At 45.9% G+C, this 17320-nt stretch overlaps 2 protein-coding genes across 7 annotated transcripts in view; both read left to right on the forward strand.

Annotated features, from left to right (window-relative positions):
• Positions 1 to 1616, forward strand: part of PKM (pyruvate kinase M1/2) — a 35583-nt gene extending 33967 nt beyond the window's left edge. Inside the window, exons 7-8 of the mRNA XM_019659574.1 lie at positions 4 to 185; positions 875 to 1616. Coding sequence (XP_019515119.1) covers positions 4 to 185; positions 875 to 981 — 289 coding nt within the window. The 3' untranslated portion in view covers positions 982 to 1616. The remainder of the gene's footprint in view (positions 1 to 3; positions 186 to 874) is intronic.
• Positions 1617 to 2664: 1048 nt separating this feature from the next.
• The window catches only part of GRAMD2A (GRAM domain containing 2A), a 33377-nt gene continuing 18721 nt past the window's right edge, over positions 2665 to 17320 (forward strand). For 5 of the 6 annotated variants that reach the window (XM_019659596.1, XM_019659594.1, XM_019659595.1 and 2 more), the window contains exon 1: positions 2665 to 3334. Coding sequence is in view for 3 of the 6 variants with exons in the window: in XM_019659590.1 (XP_019515135.1) it covers positions 3174 to 3334 (161 nt within the window). In the remaining 3 variants the exon portion in view is untranslated. The remainder of the gene's footprint in view (positions 3335 to 17320) is intronic. The other variant, XM_019659592.1, reaches the window with a different exon arrangement.

Below are 17320 nucleotides of genomic sequence, written 5' to 3' on the forward strand. Positions count from 1 at the left end.
CAGGTCTGCTCACCAGGTGGCCAGGTACCGCCCCCGTGCCCCTATCATTGCTGTGACCCGAAATCACCAGACGGCTCGCCAGGCCCACCTCTACCGGGGCATCTTCCCTGTGGTGTGTAAGGACCCAGTGCAGGAGGCCTGGGCTGAGGACGTGGACCTCCGGGTGAACTTGGCCATGAATGTTGGTGCGTGGCTGGGAGCAACTAGAGCCTGGGGCAGGGGTGCTCGAGCATTGGGCTCTCTGGGACCCTGTGGAAAGGGGACCATGCATACCTTAGGGTGCAAGAGCCCTGGTTGCCCTCATTGGGAATGCTATCTCTGACAGCTCCATCCGCTTCCTTGAGTCCTGCACTGAGCCCAAGGGGCGAGGAGGGCATTGAGTTGTGGGGCTCAGCAACCCAGTTCCTGTCCTCACTCACCCAGTCTAGAGCCCAAAGGATTCTGCATAACCACAGTTGTCCATTCTCCAGCATCTGCTCATTACTGAGGTGTTGTTTATAAAGATGGCCAGAGAGCGCTCCTGCACTGTGGGGTGGCACACACAGATTATGTACTGATGTGGCCTTTGTCCCTATGTAAGTGTAGGATGCCACAGGATGAGAGGAAGCAGCTCGCTCTGACCTTGGGCAAGGCTCTCCACCCTCCAGAGTATCAATGATGTCCAAAGGTCCATGCCAACTGCCATCTGAGGGATAAGGGAATCTCAGGGCCTCCCTCATCTGTTCTGCCTGGGCTGTGATGCTGGCGCCACCTTGTGGTGCAATGAAGTAATGGTCAGCCAGCCCTGCTTGCTATGTCTGGCTGTGGGGCAATGTCCCTCCTGAATACCTGCCTGACTTGGCATTTACCTCACCCACCTCCCTTCTCTCTCCAGGCAAGGCCCGAGGCTTCTTCAAGAAGGGAGATGTGGTCATCGTGCTGACGGGCTGGCGCCCTGGCTCTGGCTTCACCAACACCATGCGTGTAGTACCCGTGCCGTGATGGGCCCCAGAGCCCCTCCTCCAGCCCCGTCCGCCCCATCCCCTTCTCCCAACCCATCCATTAGGCCAGCAATGCTTGTAGTGCTCACGTGGGGCTGTAGTGCAGCACTGGTGGGGTGGGACACCAGGGAAGAACATTAATGCCTCTATGAAACATGGCGAGTTTTAAGAGCCTGCTCAGTGGGGTATCCCTGAGCCAGGCTGTCCATCTTATCTTATGGCCCCACCCAAGCAAGAGAGAAGTAGGGGTGCAGGACCTTTGGCTCCAGAGCTTAACACAGGGCAACAGCTCCTGCTGCTTTGTGTACTCCGTTCAGTTCCTGTAGAAATGGATACTCAGAACCCCCAATCCTGTGCTGGGGTCAGGAGACAGCCAGCAAGAGAGGGGCCTTTGGGCCTGGGGCAGTGGTTCCAGCTTCAGCCGACTGGCCCTGGCCTTCACTTGCTTCTCAAAACCCTTCAGCCTGCCCTGCTCCCACCTTGATGTGCACTGTGCACTTGTGTTCCTGCACTCCACTCAGCTGTCGCTGCAGACAAACACTCCACCCTCCACCTTCATTTTCCCCACCCCTGCAGCCACCTCCAGGCCTGTTGCTATAGAGCCTACCTGTATGTCAATAAACAGCAGCTGAAGCACCTGTTGCCTCTCTTTTTTTCTGTTGGAGGGTGGGGAGCCCTGCCCTTGGAGTAGGCTAGAGTCTTGTGGCTCCTGGTGGGGGCTCCTGAGTAAACAGCTCAGGCCACCTGCCATCTTGTCCATTTCCAGGGTGCAGAGGTGCTGGGAAAGAGGTCATTGACTATCATATTGAGAACAGGTTACCCCCTTCAGCACTAGGGACATGTGGCAACTGTGACTAACGACCTGCAGCTGGGAATTTTAATGGCTTGTTTGAACCAAAGATAAGGCAATTGACAAGGGCCCCTCCCTCCTGCTGTGGTGGGTAAGCCAACAGTGAAGTGGCCCCTGCCCTGCCATTAGGTCTTCATGCAGTAGAGGCCCTTAAAATTTAGGATGAAAGCTGGCTCCCAGTTCCCAAACTGCAGACCTGGACTCCGTTTGTGCACTCCTGTTTGCTGATGCCCTCCATGATACAGCTGGGTCAGGGAGGTGGGAGAGGGTTGGGAATGGAACCAAATCTGGCTGGCACCTTCCCCCTCTCCTGACCACTCAAGGACCAAGCCTTACTTGGGGTAGGAAGGAAAGGCCCGCAAGCCATGAAGGGAACCCAAGTTTGGTCCCATTCTCAAGGTCCAGTTCATTGTCACATCCCCATCAATCTAAGCCCTTCTGTTTGTGCTTCCCCATTTTTTTTTCAATTTTATTTAGTTTTTAAAGATTTTATTGGGGAATTGGGGGAGGGGAACAGACAAGTTGCTGCCCTGCTCTTCAGTCTAGTTGTGGAGGACGTTGCTTCACTGTCCCATGTTGATATTATCACTGCGCTCTTCCCGGGTGAGGCAGATCGGCCACCGGCCACTGAACCACTGCTCACAGCGACTCTTGGCAGCTCACGAAGGTTGCCAGCCGCTTATAGCAGCTTATGGCAGCCCACTGCAGCCTACGCCGTTGCCGGTGACTCATGAAAGCCCAGCTCCAGGTTGAGCTGTTGTTCATCATCTTAGCTGTTAGAGGGCGCAGCGTCACTGGCCCTAAAGTGGGATCCGAACCGGGACCCTGCTGCTCAGAGCTGGCCTCCGAAGCCAACTCTTAACCAACGCGCCACGTAGCCAGCCCGGTGCTTCCCCATTCTTCATTTCCTGGCCACCTTCAGTCTTTCCCAGACTCCTCCAAAAGCATTTTGCCTAAGAAACACTGAAGTTTTTAACTCTGGTAAAAGTTCATGGCAGCATTCTAGTTCCCAGGCTGTCTGACTTGTCGCGTTCAACATCCCCAACGGTGTTACCTACTCATGTCCTCACTAATCTGGTGTAGAGAGAAACTGAAAGCTACCGTGGAAGTGAATGTTGGGAGGGTTTGAAGAAAGTCAGGAATCGGTTCGTAGAGAGCACCGAGCCCCGAAACTAGAAGGGCTGAAGAGGGAGAAGCGAGGGGCAGGGCCCTCGCTGTGAGGGGCAGGAGGTACAAACGCGGGGCTTGGCCTTGGTCCAGACTTTCCAGTCTGGTGTAATGAACGGTGTGATCTGCGCGGCGTTTGGGCCCCACCTGTGTCTGGCGAGGGGCAGGACCCGCCAATGGTAAGGACCGTCCCACTCAGGCAGCCAATGGGCGGGAGGAGGAGGGCCTTCGGCTGGCCGGGACGGACAGGCGCTCCGACCCGCGGTCGGTCCCCGGCGCTCGCTGGAGGCTCCACGATGACTGCTCTGAGCTTGGGCGAAGCCGCCGAGGCGGGCAGGTAAGGGGCTGCGGCCAGCATGCCGGGCTCCGGGCCCCGGAGGCTGCCGCGAGGGGCGGGGCGGGACCCGCTGCGCCTGGGTATCTTCTGCCCCGGGGGCAGGCACTTCCCCGGCTCAGGAATGCGGGCTTCGCTCCAGAGCTGCGCCGCGCCAGCCCTGGCCCCTCCGGGGCTGCGGAGTGTTCGCGCCGGGGCACATTGTCCGGTCTGTCTGCGCTCCGCTCAGTGTCGGGACCTTGGGGATGAGGAACGTCCGGAAGGCAAAAGGGCAGCGGAAGGCACCATCCGTGGGACGCCTCCAGTGGTCCACACCCCACCCCTCGCCACCATCGTTGTTCATTCATTCATATATCCACTCGTTCATGCATTCATTCATTCCCTAGCCATATCTACCCCCAGTCTTGACTGCCCCCACACAAAGGCTGGCGCTTCCCTGCTGGCCCCCGGGTGGAGGGAAGGGTGTCAGCCTGTCTCCCCTCCCATCGGGGTCTGTAGTAGCGGCCCGCAGAGGCCCAGGAGGCAGCGTGGAGCTGTCCCGGCACGAATCGGCCGCACCCGTGCGTCAGTCCCGTCCTGGTCGGGCGGGCTGGGGCCCGTCTGTCAGCTTCGAGATCTGATCCAAAGTCGCCCTGGGAGGAAAGAAAGTTCTTGCAGCTGGGGAAGGGGCAAGGAGGCAGGGCAGGCGGGAGGTGGCGTTTCAGGTGACATCAAGAATTGTGGCCTCTGCCCCCTAAGGTCTTGGAGCCCTGGGGGGTGGGATTATTTGGGGGAAGACAGAGCCAGTGGATGATGAGGCTGTAAGTTCCTGCTCTTGCCCAGGTCCCAGAGTCTGAGCTCTGGAGGGCAGCCTGGCACCCCTGGCCAGCTAGCTCTGGGGCAGGTGGGGTGAATATGTGAGTCCTGTGCCCACTCCACACAGGAATGTGAAGCTGGCGGAATGCTTCTGGGCTCCCTCTGTTCTGTCCTCAAAGGGGCCGGTGGGGTTCTATCTAGCTGTCATTTGCCCTTCTTTGTTTTGCTTGCTCCAACACCCCACCCCACCCCCGCCCCCATGATTGTTTAAGCGTGTCATCCTTGCAGGCTTCAGGCTCCTAGGGAATGAGAGAGAGTGCCCTGACTGTCTGTGATGTCTTTGTCCCATGTATACCTCCAGCGTGCTCTGAAGTCCAGCTCCTGTGAGAGCAAAGTCTTCTGGGGTGGCAGGAAGAGATGGGTAGAGGATGTCCCACCTATCCTGCAGTGAGGGAGGCAGTATGACCCTCCACAGTCCTCTGATCACTCTGGCTAGAGTCCAGTCCAGTCCACACTGGCAGACAGGGCCAGTTAAACAGTGAGCATCTCTGGAGCAAATGGGCTGTCTAGAGGGCGAAGTTGACAGGCTGCCACTGAGCTTCCAGGAGAGTTTCTGCTGGGGCCAAATCAAAGTTCTCCTTCCTGACTTGCCTTTGGGAGAATGCTCTGAATAGCTTCGAGGGGACAGCCCAAGTTCTATCCATGCCTTGATGTTACTGGTTGCTTTCAAATACCTGAGCTCAGGCAAGTCCTCTAAGCCTCACTGCAGATCAGAAAGACCTTTGTGCCAATTCATCCACGTAGGATGCCCCCTGGGGTTGAGGTCAGCAATACTCAAGATGCCTTTAAGCCAGCCAGCCAACCTCGCTGAAGCTCTTTCCTGGGCCTGAGAGGGTGGCTCCAGCCAGTCCTTAGCCTGGTTAAGCCGCGGTTTTGGCTCTTGAATGCCACATACCATATTTATCAGACCAGCGTGAAGAGCCTCTCTGGGAGCCAAAAGTGATTTCTCAGCCTCATGCTGTTCCTATTTTGCTTTGACCTGGGGACAAATTACATCCCCTCTCTGGGCCTCCTTTGCCATCATAAGGTAAGGTGATTGGATTGTAGGCCTCCTAAAGCCCTTCTCCATGCGGTCATTTAGTGATTCTGCTACCTAGCCTGTTTCCCCTCAATTTCTGAAGGTCTTTTATTTCTTTACATCATTTCTTCTTTGCTATGACTACCTATGGAAAGCCCTTGAAGTCGAGAACAGTTCAGCATTTCACTTTGGTGTCCAGTGTGTAAGTCCAGACACCAGAAAGTCATTTTTCTCCTCTCCTGAGAAGTGAAAATCATTCTTTGGCATCAAGTCCATCTTGGCCGCTGTGCTGCTATTCACCTGGGCATCAAGTCCATCTTGGCCGCTGTCCTGCTATTCACCTGGGCCTCAGGGCATTGATCAGTCACCACCTGTTATCACCAACCTTTGAAGCTTTGATTAATTCCCTGGCTGTTTACCAACATAGGGCAGGAAGGAAGAGGGAGAGGGCAGAAGCCCCTGGGCATGGAGCTTCTGGGGAATTCAGAAGGAGTTGCCTCCCGGAGGAGGACCTGCCTGCTGCTGCACCGAGGGCAGGAGGAAGGCATTGTCCCCCAGAATATAAGCCTCTCCAGGGCAAACTGGTTCCTCCTTTCTCCGCCACAACTGTACGTTTTTATTAGTCTAGGAGAGCTTCGTTGTAATTTAGAACTGGAGTGTTTCAATAACCTTTGAAGGCTGAATCAAGCTTTGAGTCCTTGACCTAAATTAGTGTTTCCTCAAGTGATGTTTAAAATCCACTAGAAAATCACATTGTTAATTTTTTTAAATGGACATAAGTTTTTGGCTGCCATTATTTTTTAAAATATGAAATAAAACGCACATAAAGAATTTGTTTAAATCAAACATGAATAGCTTTTCCTCCTAATGTGTCAACATGGCACATCAACGATATATTAAATAATTGTCAAAATCCCACTGGTATTTTATTTCATTGGTGTCCCTTTTTTCTCTGACTTAGGGTCAGAGCAGCAGCATGGGTGATATGCCTGAGCAAACAACTGTGACTGGTTCTAGGAATGTTTTTCTGTCTCTTCTATAGAAAAAAATAAATAAATATTTCTGACATGCATTAACAATCAAACTACTTGAAACTTTCCCATAATCACCAGGGCCACACAAAATGCTGTTTTAAAATAATTTTTGAACTTGGAATTTGGAATGACTACCCAAAATTTTATTTTAAAATAATTAAAAAATGCTCAGAATTGATATTCATACTGGGCTTCTTTGATTACCAAACAAGTTGAAAAATGTTTATATTTTTAAAACTATAACTACAATACCATTTTCACACCTAAAAAATAACAGTAACTCCTTAAAAATCATCAACTATCTAGTCAGTGTTTGAAGTTCCCCCATCATCTCATGAATGTTTTGGTACCATTTATTGTTGTCGGAAAAGTCATGACATATTTTTTCTGTTTTTCGTTGCAAAAATGCATCATGACTTTTCCAACAACCCAGTATTTATTTTAATAAGGACCCAAATGAGGTTTTACAATTGGTTGGCACATTGATTTTATATATCTATATTTCTATAATCTCTTGTAATCTTAAAGTTCCCCCTCCATTTCTTCTTTGTTGTCAAAATTTATTTGTTGAAGAAAAGGATGTTTTGTCCTATACCATTTCCAAGTGTTTTGATGTTATTTAAAAGATTTCATCTGACTCCTATATTTCCTGTAAATAGAGAATTGGATCTAGAAGTTGCTCAGAATCAAGAGGTTTTAGGCACTTCAGGTAGCACATAAGGTCTGGTTATTTCTCTTTAGAGAATGTTAGGCAGCAATTGATGATTATTTCATTTAGACCCATTGTTTCATTAGGGATTGCAAAATGGTATTACACTAATTCTATCACTCTTTCATCCTTTATTAGCTTGATCTTTCTATAAAAAGAAATATTTCCTCTTCAACTATTTGGTGGTTACCCTGAGGTATAGCTGCTACTAGAAAGGCAGAATTAAAAACTTAATTCTTACTTTTATTTACAAGTTTCAAAATAAAGAGATGGGTGGTCCCTAGTATTCACTAAGGGTGACCAGTAAGTTATTTTTGTATTATTATAATCTCATGGATTTAAACAGATTTGATGTGTTTCTTCTTTTTTTTCTTTTTTAAAAAATAAGACATTCTTTTTTTAAAAAAAAATACATTCTTTTTTATTTTTAAAGATTTTATTGGGGAATTGGGGGGAGGGAACAGCATTAGGGAATCGGGGAAGGGGAACAGACAAATTGCTGTCCTTTTGTTCTTCAGTCTAGTTGTGGAGGACGTCGTTTCACTGGCCTATGTTGGTACTGTGATCATTGCGCTCTTCCCAGCTGAGGCATATCTGTTGCCAGCCATTGGACGGCCACTCACAGCAGCTCACGCCAGCTCACGCATGCTGCTGGCCACTCACAGCAGCTTACGGCAGCCCACTGCAGCTCCACTGCAACCTACACCATCGCCAGCGACTCACGGCAGCCCACCTCCAGGTCGACCTGTTGTTCACCATCTTAGCTGTAGAGGGCGCAGCATCACTGGCCCATGCAGCCCTGCTGCTCAGATCTTGCGCTCCCAAGCCAACTTTTTTGTTGTTGTTGTTTGTTTTAATTGGGGAACAGTGTGTTTTTCCAGGACCCATCAGCTCCAAGTCAAGTAATTGTTTCAATCTAGTTGAGGGTGCATCTCAGTGGCCCAGTTTCAATCTAGTTGTGGAGGGTACATCTCAGTGGCCCATGTGGGAATCGAACCAGCAACCTTGGTGTTATAAGCACTATGCTCTAACCAACTGAGCTAACTGGCTGCCCCGCCAAGCCAACTCTTAACCAATGAGCCACCTGGCCGGCCCTAGACATCATTTTATTTTTTTTTTTTAGCTGAACCATCCTGCCACCTGTTGGCAGCTCAACAGCAGCTCAGCTGGGGCAGGAATTGAACTGGCGACCCTGTTGCTCAGAACTCGCACTCTTGAGCAAGCTCTTAACCAACTGAGCCACTTGGCCGGCCCTTAGACATCATTCTTAATGATGCTCAAATTGCCCCATCTTTGTCCCATCTTCAAGGTGGCTCTTGAGTCCTTGTGTCATGACCTCAGTTTGATGGCTTCCTTGCTTTCTGGTATGATTAGATATTTTATGCTCATTTGTGCATTTCCTGCCCCAAATCTGGAATCAGCCATTTTTCCAAGGAGCACTGGTTCCTTTTAGTGGAAAATGGTATTTAGAGACCGCAATCTAAGAGTCAAGGATGTTCGTTGTTAGCTGAGTGTTTGTATTTTAAAATAATCCATTTTGAAGTTTATATTTTAAATCCATTTTGTTGCTGATCAAATTGAAGTTGTATTTCCTATTATTTTGGGAGCCCTAGAATACACTGAAAATCTGATAGCTCTTTTTCCAGAAACAGGCCCCTTTGTTCAGAAACAACAATTTTGCCCCAAATTCCAGGAGTTCACAGACCTATCCTGTAACACTGGCCTGGACTCCGGGGTCCATTAAACCGTCAACCGGTGTCCATAAAGATAGAGGAGGACTTGGGAGGATTGGAAATAGCCAATTGGCCCCATGTGAAAGCAGCAGTGGGAAAGCTAATGGGCCTTACAATATCAGACCCAGGAGAAGAGAGATCAGGAGTGGCCACGCCCAGACTGCACCGGTCACACCAACAACAGAGATCTAGTTTTATCAAAGAAGAAATATGGTGACAAAGGTTTGTTCCTTGGTGAAAGATCACTAGATGAAGCGAGGTCCATTTGGGTTTTGTAAAGAAGTTTCTAAATTATCAGGGCTGCAGTGATATACTTGGATGATACTCACATGTAGGCACATATTTTGAAATTCCTTGTGCCTAATTGCAACTCCACCTTTTTTTCACCCACTCGAATATTTATTTCCTTACACCAAGTTTCTTGATATGGATAACACTGAACACATCTTTTTTCTTTTTTTTCTTTAAATATCCTCAGATGTAGTCATTGTCATATAATAATAGGATGGGCCTGAGCTTTCAGAAAGCCCTGGATTCAAACCTTGCTGCACTCATTAATGCTGAGCTACTCCTGGCTCAGAGCCTCCCTTTCTTCATCTATAAAACAGGGTCACATCTGGTCCACTTAAAGGTTCTCCGGCTGTGTCACGGCCTGGTACACAGGATGTGCTCACCAAAAGTTAGTTTCTCTGATGTGCCTCCAGCTTCCAGAATCTGAGACCAGCACTGTCAGATAACTCAGCTCTGACTCTAAGAAAAGCTTGATCTGTTTTCCTTTTCAAGGTGCAAAGTTCATTTAAAAAAAAAAAAAAGTATTTTGGGATAACTATAGACTTACATACAATGGTATGAAATAATACAGAGATCTCATGTACCTTTCACCCACTTTCTCCCTGTGGTCACGTAGTGCATGACAATAGCCCAAGAGCACAACCAGAAAATTGACATTGATATAATCCATCGACTTTGTTCAGATTTCCAGTTTTACATGCATGTGTGTGTGTGTGTGTGTGTGTGTGTGTTTAGTTTTGTGCCGTATTACCACATCTAAGGATTTGGCAAAATTCATTTGTAAAATCAAGGCCTCTTTTTCTGTTAGGTTCTGAGGGTTTTCTTGAAGGAAGAATGAGGTTTTAGGAATTTGGGATTTCAGCGGCATCTCTTAGTTAACATGGCTGTATCCTGGGAACGCATTTTTTTGTTGCTGCATCCTCCTCCTCCTTCCTTTTAATTCTTTTCACCAAATAAAAATTGTTTGTTTATTGTGATCATAAAATTCAAACAAAGTATATGGAAAAGTATAAAGAAGAAAATAAAAAACACCTAAAATCCCAATTCATGCAGAAAAATATTGTTAGAATTTTGGTGAGCGTCCTTCCCACATATATTTTATTATATATACTGTTCTATATAATGCTTTTTCCAAGGTTATATAATGCTATCCTTCCATGTTAATATAGACTTATTTTTAATAAATAACCTTTAATAAATAACTTGATAAATATCATTTTAATAGTTCCATAGCCTTCCAGTTTATGAGTAAACCATAATTTGTTCATGCGCTATTGTTTTTTTTTTCTCTTCTAACTACACTTCAGTGAACATTCTTATACATTTAAATTTGTGTCCAATTATTTTCTTAGAATAAATTCTTAGGAGTGGAATTTATGGGTCTGACAGGTATCTACAGATAAAATGTAGGTAACTTTCTCACACTGCCCCACACACAGTAGTGTGTGAGGCTGCCCTTCACCAACATGTTGATCAACAGGAGACATTATTAAACTTGTAAGTCTTTGAAATTTAATAAATGAAAAAGGTATCATTTCTACACTTTATTATATTTTTAAATATCTTTATTGTTTTTGCTGATTTTAAAAGGATTGAATGCCTGTTATAATAAGTTCAAGCAAAACAGAAATTATAGAGTGAAAATCACCCCATAATTCTCCCTGAGACATAATCACTATTGTTTGATATATACCCTTAAGTGAAGATTTTTAAAAATTTTATAAATGAATTATATCTTACTTATTAACCTGTATTATTTTTCACTAAAGAACCCATTTTGGACTTTTTTCCATATTTGCAAATGCAGCTATACTCATTCTCTTAGTCAATTGCATAGGAATCTATTATATTGATAAAATACGATTTTGGTATTTCAGTTCCCCCCGTAATTGTTAACCATATGAATATGCATTTTTGCCTACTTGTCCATTCATTTTCTTATACCAAGTTCTGTGAAATGGAGTTGTTGGATCAAAGGATTTGTACGGTATTTCTTAAGGCATTTGATATATGTCAGAAAGGTTAACTCAGTTTTCAGTCTCATCGTAGGGTATAAAGAATGCTTATTTTGCATATTCTTGGTTATATTGAGCACTATAATTTTTTAAATGTTTACCAACAAGATAGGTAAGAAAGCAATTTCTTCTTTTGTGACGTAACTGTTCATATTCTTTACTCACTTTTCCATTAGATTGTTTACCTTTTTCTTATTGACTTGGATGAGCTCATTTTTAAAATTTATTATTATTATTATTAGTTTCAGGTGTACAAAACAATGCAATAGTTATTTGGATGAGTTCATTATATGTTAAAAAAATACCAATCCTATCAGTTTAAATTTTGACATTACAAAAGTTTTAAATTTTTATGTGATTAAATTTTTTCTTTTATGTGTTCTGGGTTTTGTATCTTGTTTAGAAAGACCTTTCCTGATATTTAATGATCTCCATTTTATTTTAGTTCTTTATTGATTTAGAAAATATTTGGATGTTTAATCTACTTGGAATTTATTTTTGTGAATGGTGTGAGATAGCCAATTGTCCCAACACCATTTATTGGACAATTTGGTCTTCTCTTACTCATTTAAATACCTTCTTAATTATATACTAAATTCTCAGATCATGTTCTCGACCTGCTCTAATGTTCTATCACTCTATTAATCTCTCTTAAACCAGTATTTACCATGTTATTTTAATTGCTGTAGCTTTGTTGTTTGTTCTGATATCTGGTAGGACAAAATTCTTGTATTAAATTTGGGATAAATTTACTTCTTTAAAACTTTGAATCTTCAAACTCAAGAACAGAGTTTATCTCTCCATTTAATCAAGTCTCCTTTTAAGTCACTTTAAAAATGTTTGTGGTTTTCTTCTGATTTTTTTTTTTATATTTTAAAAGTTTACTCTTGGGTATCTTATATGATTGTGGACATCTGACTAGAATCATTTTTCCCAAATATATTTTATAACAGCTTATTGCCGTTGGTATACAGAGAAACTACTGATTTTTATGTTGATCTTGTAACCACTATAATAATAAACTCTGTAACGTTTCATTATGTGTCTATCCCAATCAGAACTCTGCCTAGCCCAGTGCCCAAATATAAGAATATCTGGGCTACTCTCTTACGTTTTTCAGTTGGTTATATGTCCTCTAGGTAGTTTATCTTACCATCTTTCAAATAAGCCTCTTTTTAATATATAAAACTTTCACTTCTTTTTCTTCCCTTTGTGCAATGGTAGAACCTCCAGAACGATGCTGAATAATGGTGGTGAGAGCAGGCATTCCTAGGGGGTTTCAACCATTTAGACAATCTGGGGTTCACCGTCGGGGAGGAGGTCCCAGTACCCAGCACACTCCTGAAGACTAGGTCATCGCTCAGGAATCTGAACCCTCAGCAGCAGCCCAGTTTCGGGGAGCCGAGCTGGCCCGATCCTGCCGCAGGGCGCAGAGCCGGGGCCTGCTTGGGACATCCCAAATCCCAGCCAGCTGCCTGTTTGGTGTTAGGCTCCGATCCAAGAGGGGTTCCCTGATGGGGCGCGGGCTCCCTTTGCAGGGAGGCCGGGAGGTGTGGGCGCAGCTGCTGCATTCCCCACAGCGCCCCCATCCTGTGCCAACTTTTATTCCTGAGGACCCACCAGCCCCACCAACGGGTGGGTCCGGCGGACGCGCGGGCGGGATCTTGGCGCCCGGGCAGTGCTGGAATTCTGGGTGTGGCTGGCCTCTCGGCGCAGAAAATGGACTTGTGGTTCCCGGGCTGCGACAGATGGAACCCAGGGGTAGAGGAGCGTCAGGGGAGGATGGCTGGGGAAGGATGGTCCCGGCAGTGAGGCTACGGGCCGGAACAGCACCCTCTTCCTCCGCTCAGGGAACCTGGAGAGGAACGTCCAATCCCTGTCCTTCTCATCCTCCAGTATCTCTGTGGTCTGTCACTGGGAGGAAGGCAGGATCCAGAGCTGCTGTGATGTTGAGCTGGCCGGTGACCTGAGTTTTCAGCTGCGTTCAGCAGCATCCTCACTTGTGCTCAGAGGCCCGTCCCCACTGTCCATCTCTGGGATGCTGGCCTGGGAAGGTGGAAGCAGGGGCAGGCCTGTAGCACCCGAGTCTGGGTTCATACCCCGCCCCCTACCGCCCCAAAATTGTCCTGGCTAAAGTTACCATCCCCTACCGGCTGCTAAAGTTAGTGACTGCCTTTCAGCTTTCTCCTACTGGGCCTCTCAGCAAACTGCACTGTTTTCCCATTCCTCCTCTTTGAAACGCTCCTTGGGCGTTCACCACGGCCTTCTTTCACACCGGTTTTCTTCCTACCCCTCCCACCCCTCTCTGCTAATCTCCTCAGGGGCCGACTCTTCCTGTTCCACACAGGAGCGTGGTGGTTCTTGAGGTCCCAGACTTGTCACTTCCCCCTCCCTCTCCTCCTGGAGATACAGTGGCCCTCCCTATCCTGGATCCTCGGGCTTCACATCCCCGAATTCAGCCAACCAGTGGTGGAATATATTGGGGTGGGGGTGGGGGGTGGGAATTCCAGAAACTTCCAAAAGCAAACCTTGAATTTGCCACTCAGGGAGCACTGCTCTGAACCCACATGAATGAGGTGATGTGTTGGTGTACCCTGCTGTGGTCTATATGCGGATATAGGTGATGTGCAAATAGGATAGCATTTTGTACAAGAGACTTGAGCATCCTTGGATTTTGGTATTGCAGGGAGGTGGTGGCCTGAAACCAATCCCCTCTCGAATACCGAGGGATGACTATATAATTCACACACCATAAAATTCACCATTTTAAAGTGTACAATTCATTGGCTTTTAGTGTATTCACAAAGTTGTGCAATCACTATGACTGTCTAATTCCTGAACAGTTTCACCACCCTCCCAAAAACCCTATGCCCATTAGTCACTGCCCATATCCCTCTCCCCTCAGCGCCCCCGCAACTACTGATCTACTTTCTGTCTCTATGTGTTTGCCAATTCTGGATATTTCCTGTACATAGAATCATACAATATTTGCTCTTTTGTGACTGGCTTCTTTCACTTAGCATAATGTTTTCAAGGTTCATTCATGCTGTAACATGTATTAGTAGTTAATATCCTTTTGTAGTTGGATTATATTCCACTGTATGGATACACCACATTTTGTTTATCCATTCATCAGTTGATGTGTATTTGGGTTGTTTACATTTTTGGCTATTATGATAATAACAATTATCGTAATGCTATGAGCATTGTTGTATAGATATTTTGTGCACATGTTTTCAGTTCTCAGGTATATACCTAGGAGAGGAATTGTAGGGTCATGTAGTAACTCTGTAACCATTTGAGGAACCACCAAACTGTTTTCCAAAGCACCTGCACCGGCAATCTATGAGGGTTCCAATTTCTCCACATCCTCACCAACACCTGATATTGAGTGTAGTCTCCTAGTCAGTGTGAAGCAGTATCTCATTGTGGTTTTGATTTGAATTTCCCCAATGACTAATGAGGTTGAGCATCTTTTTATGTATTTATTGGCCTTTGATATCTTCTCTGGAAAAACATTTATTCAAACATTTGCCCATTTTAGTTGGATTATTTGTCTTTTTATTGTTCAATTTTAAGAGTCTTTTTTTTTTAAAGGTTTTAATTGTGGTTAAAGAAAAACACATAACATAAAAATTACCTTCTTAACCATTTCTAAGTTCATCAGTATGGTACAGTTGTGTTAAGTATCTTTACATTGTTGTGCAATCCATCTCCAGAACTTTTTCAAAACTGAATTTGCAAAACTGAAACTCTATACTCTTTAAATAACTTTCCATGTTCTCCTCCCTCTACTCCTGGCAACCACCGTTCTACTTTCTGTTTCTATGAATTTGACTACTCTAGATACTTCATATAAGTGGAATCAGACAGTGTTTGTCTTTTTGTGACTTGGTTCACTTAGCATGATATTTTCAAGGTTGTAAAAGTTCTTTGTATGTTCTGGATACTAGTCTCTTATCAGATATATGATTTGCAGTTCTCTCCCATCTGTAGGCTGTCTTTTCACTTTCTTGATGATATCGTTAGCAGCACAAAAGTTTCTATCTAATTTTGATGGTTCAACTAATTTTTTTTCTGATTCTTGTCGCTGTGGTGTCATATCTTAAGAGACCATCGTCTAACCGATGGTCCCAAAGATTTACACCTATGTTTCCTTCTAAGAGTTTAATAGTTTTTAGCTCTGACATTTTTGAGTTAATTTTTGTATATGGTGTGAGATTGGGGTCCAACTTAATTCTTTTGCATGTTCATATCCAGTTGTCCTAGCACCATTTGTTGAAAAGACTATTCTTTCCCCCATTGAATTGGTCTTGGCACCCTTGTTGATAGCTTTTCTTCTTTATGCACCCATTTTCTCTGGGGGGGGGTCTTCCTAGCTCTTATACGCATCCATGAGCCAATAGCTCAGAAAGATATCCCTGCAGCCCAGACTTTTCACCTGAGCTTTTCACCTGTAGATAGCTTGACATCTCCACTTAAATATTTCTCACACATGTTCAAGACTGAACTAATGATTGTTCCCTTCAAAGGCATTCTTTTCCCAGTACATTTTCCCGTTTTGTCTCAGCAAAACAGAGCAGTATCCTACTTGCTTAAACCAGAAATCTAGAGTCATATTTAACACTTTTCCCTTTATGTCCCACATCCAATTGATCACCAAGCCAGGCTGATTCTATTTGGAGATATATATCCTGAATCCATCCTTGGCCCTCCATCATCACTGCCACCAAGTCTGAGATTATTACTCTGCTGAAATACAGTCTCCTAACTGATCTGTTTCCCTGGGAATTTTTTTTTTTTTAAGATTTTATTGTGGAATTGGGGGAAGGGGAACAGACAACTTGCTGACCTTTTGTTCTTCAGTCTAATTGTGGAGGACGTTGCTTCACTGGCCCATGTTGGTATTATCACTGCGCTCTTCCCAGGTGAGGCAGTTGCTCACCGGTCATTGGACGGCTGCTCACGGTGGCTCATGGCAGCTCACACCAGCTGCTGGCCACTCATGCTGGCTGCCAGACACTCACGGTAGCTCATGGCAGCCCACCGCAACAAGGGCTGCAGCCTACACCATCACCGGCGACTCAGCAGCCCAGCTCCAGGTCGAGCTGTTGTTCACCATCTTAACTGTAGAGGGCGCAGTGTCACTGGCCTTCATGTGAGATCCAAACCGGGGCCCTGCTGCTCAGAGCTGGAGTCCCAAGCCAACTCTTAACCAACGCAACACTTGGCCGGCCCCTCCCTGGAAAATTTTAAACATACAAAAGAGACAGTTGTAGAGTGACCCCCCCATGTATCCATCACCCAGTATAATAACCACCAACATAAGGTCATCCCTATTTCATTAATATTCATCCTCTACTCCCCCTGCCCCACCTCCTTTGGATTACTTTGAAACAAATCTGTGTATCAGAGTGATCTCTTTAACATACAAAGTTGATGGTGTATTTTCCTGTTTAAATCTCTTCATTGGCTCCCCCATTGCTTTTAAGAGAACGAGGAAAACCCTTACTGGAGCCCATAGCTCCTGCATAATTTTGCTCTGCCAACCTCTCCAGCCTCATTGCTCACCACTTCACTATTCATTTCTACCTTTCAGACACAAAGGCTTTGTTTGTGTTCCTCAGACATGCCACACGCCTCTGGCCTCACGACCTCGGCACATCACAGCCCTCTGCTGTGACCCCTCTTCAACTCCCTGCAACCACCCCTGACCCCATCTGATTAGCACCCATTGGCTGTCAGCTGAAGTGTTGCTATTTCTTTAGGGAGGTCTTCCCTACTCTCCATGGCTCAGTAAGGACTCCCTGACAGAGGGCCTCCTAGGACACTGCTTTTCCTTTATATATTTCACAGTTCTAATGAATTGTGTATTGATTTATATAAATATTTGTCTCATGTCTGCCCCTCCCACCAGGTGGTTTGGGGATAGTAGCTTGTCTTATCCCTCTCAGCATACCCAGCACTTACACACAGCTGAGTGAATAGAAGCATTCAGCTGGTGTTTGTAGGAGGGAGGCAGAGAGGCCGGCTGCCCTTTGAGGACTGTGCTTCTGCCAGCCTCTCCTGGGACAGAGGTTCTTCGACCAGTGCCTGGCTCTGCTTTGTTTTTCCCTCTGACATTTGCTTTCCCTCCTGGGCTGAGACTTTCTTGCCCCTTTGCAGAGGAATAACAGGCCCAGAAAGAGAGTGGCTCCCCCAGACCCCTCAGCAGTGAGAGGTACTTCCAGGCCTGCCTTCCTGCCTTCCTGCCCCCACACCAGGCTCTTCAGGACCCTGGGATGCTTTCAACCTGCCTGTGTCCTGAGACGAGCCTGGTGGGTCCACAAGGCCA

The sequence above is a fragment of the Hipposideros armiger genome, unplaced genomic scaffold, assembly GCF_001890085.2.
Source record: "Hipposideros armiger isolate ML-2016 unplaced genomic scaffold, ASM189008v1 scaffold_302, whole genome shotgun sequence".
Taxonomy (NCBI): Eukaryota; Metazoa; Chordata; class Mammalia; order Chiroptera; family Hipposideridae; genus Hipposideros; species Hipposideros armiger.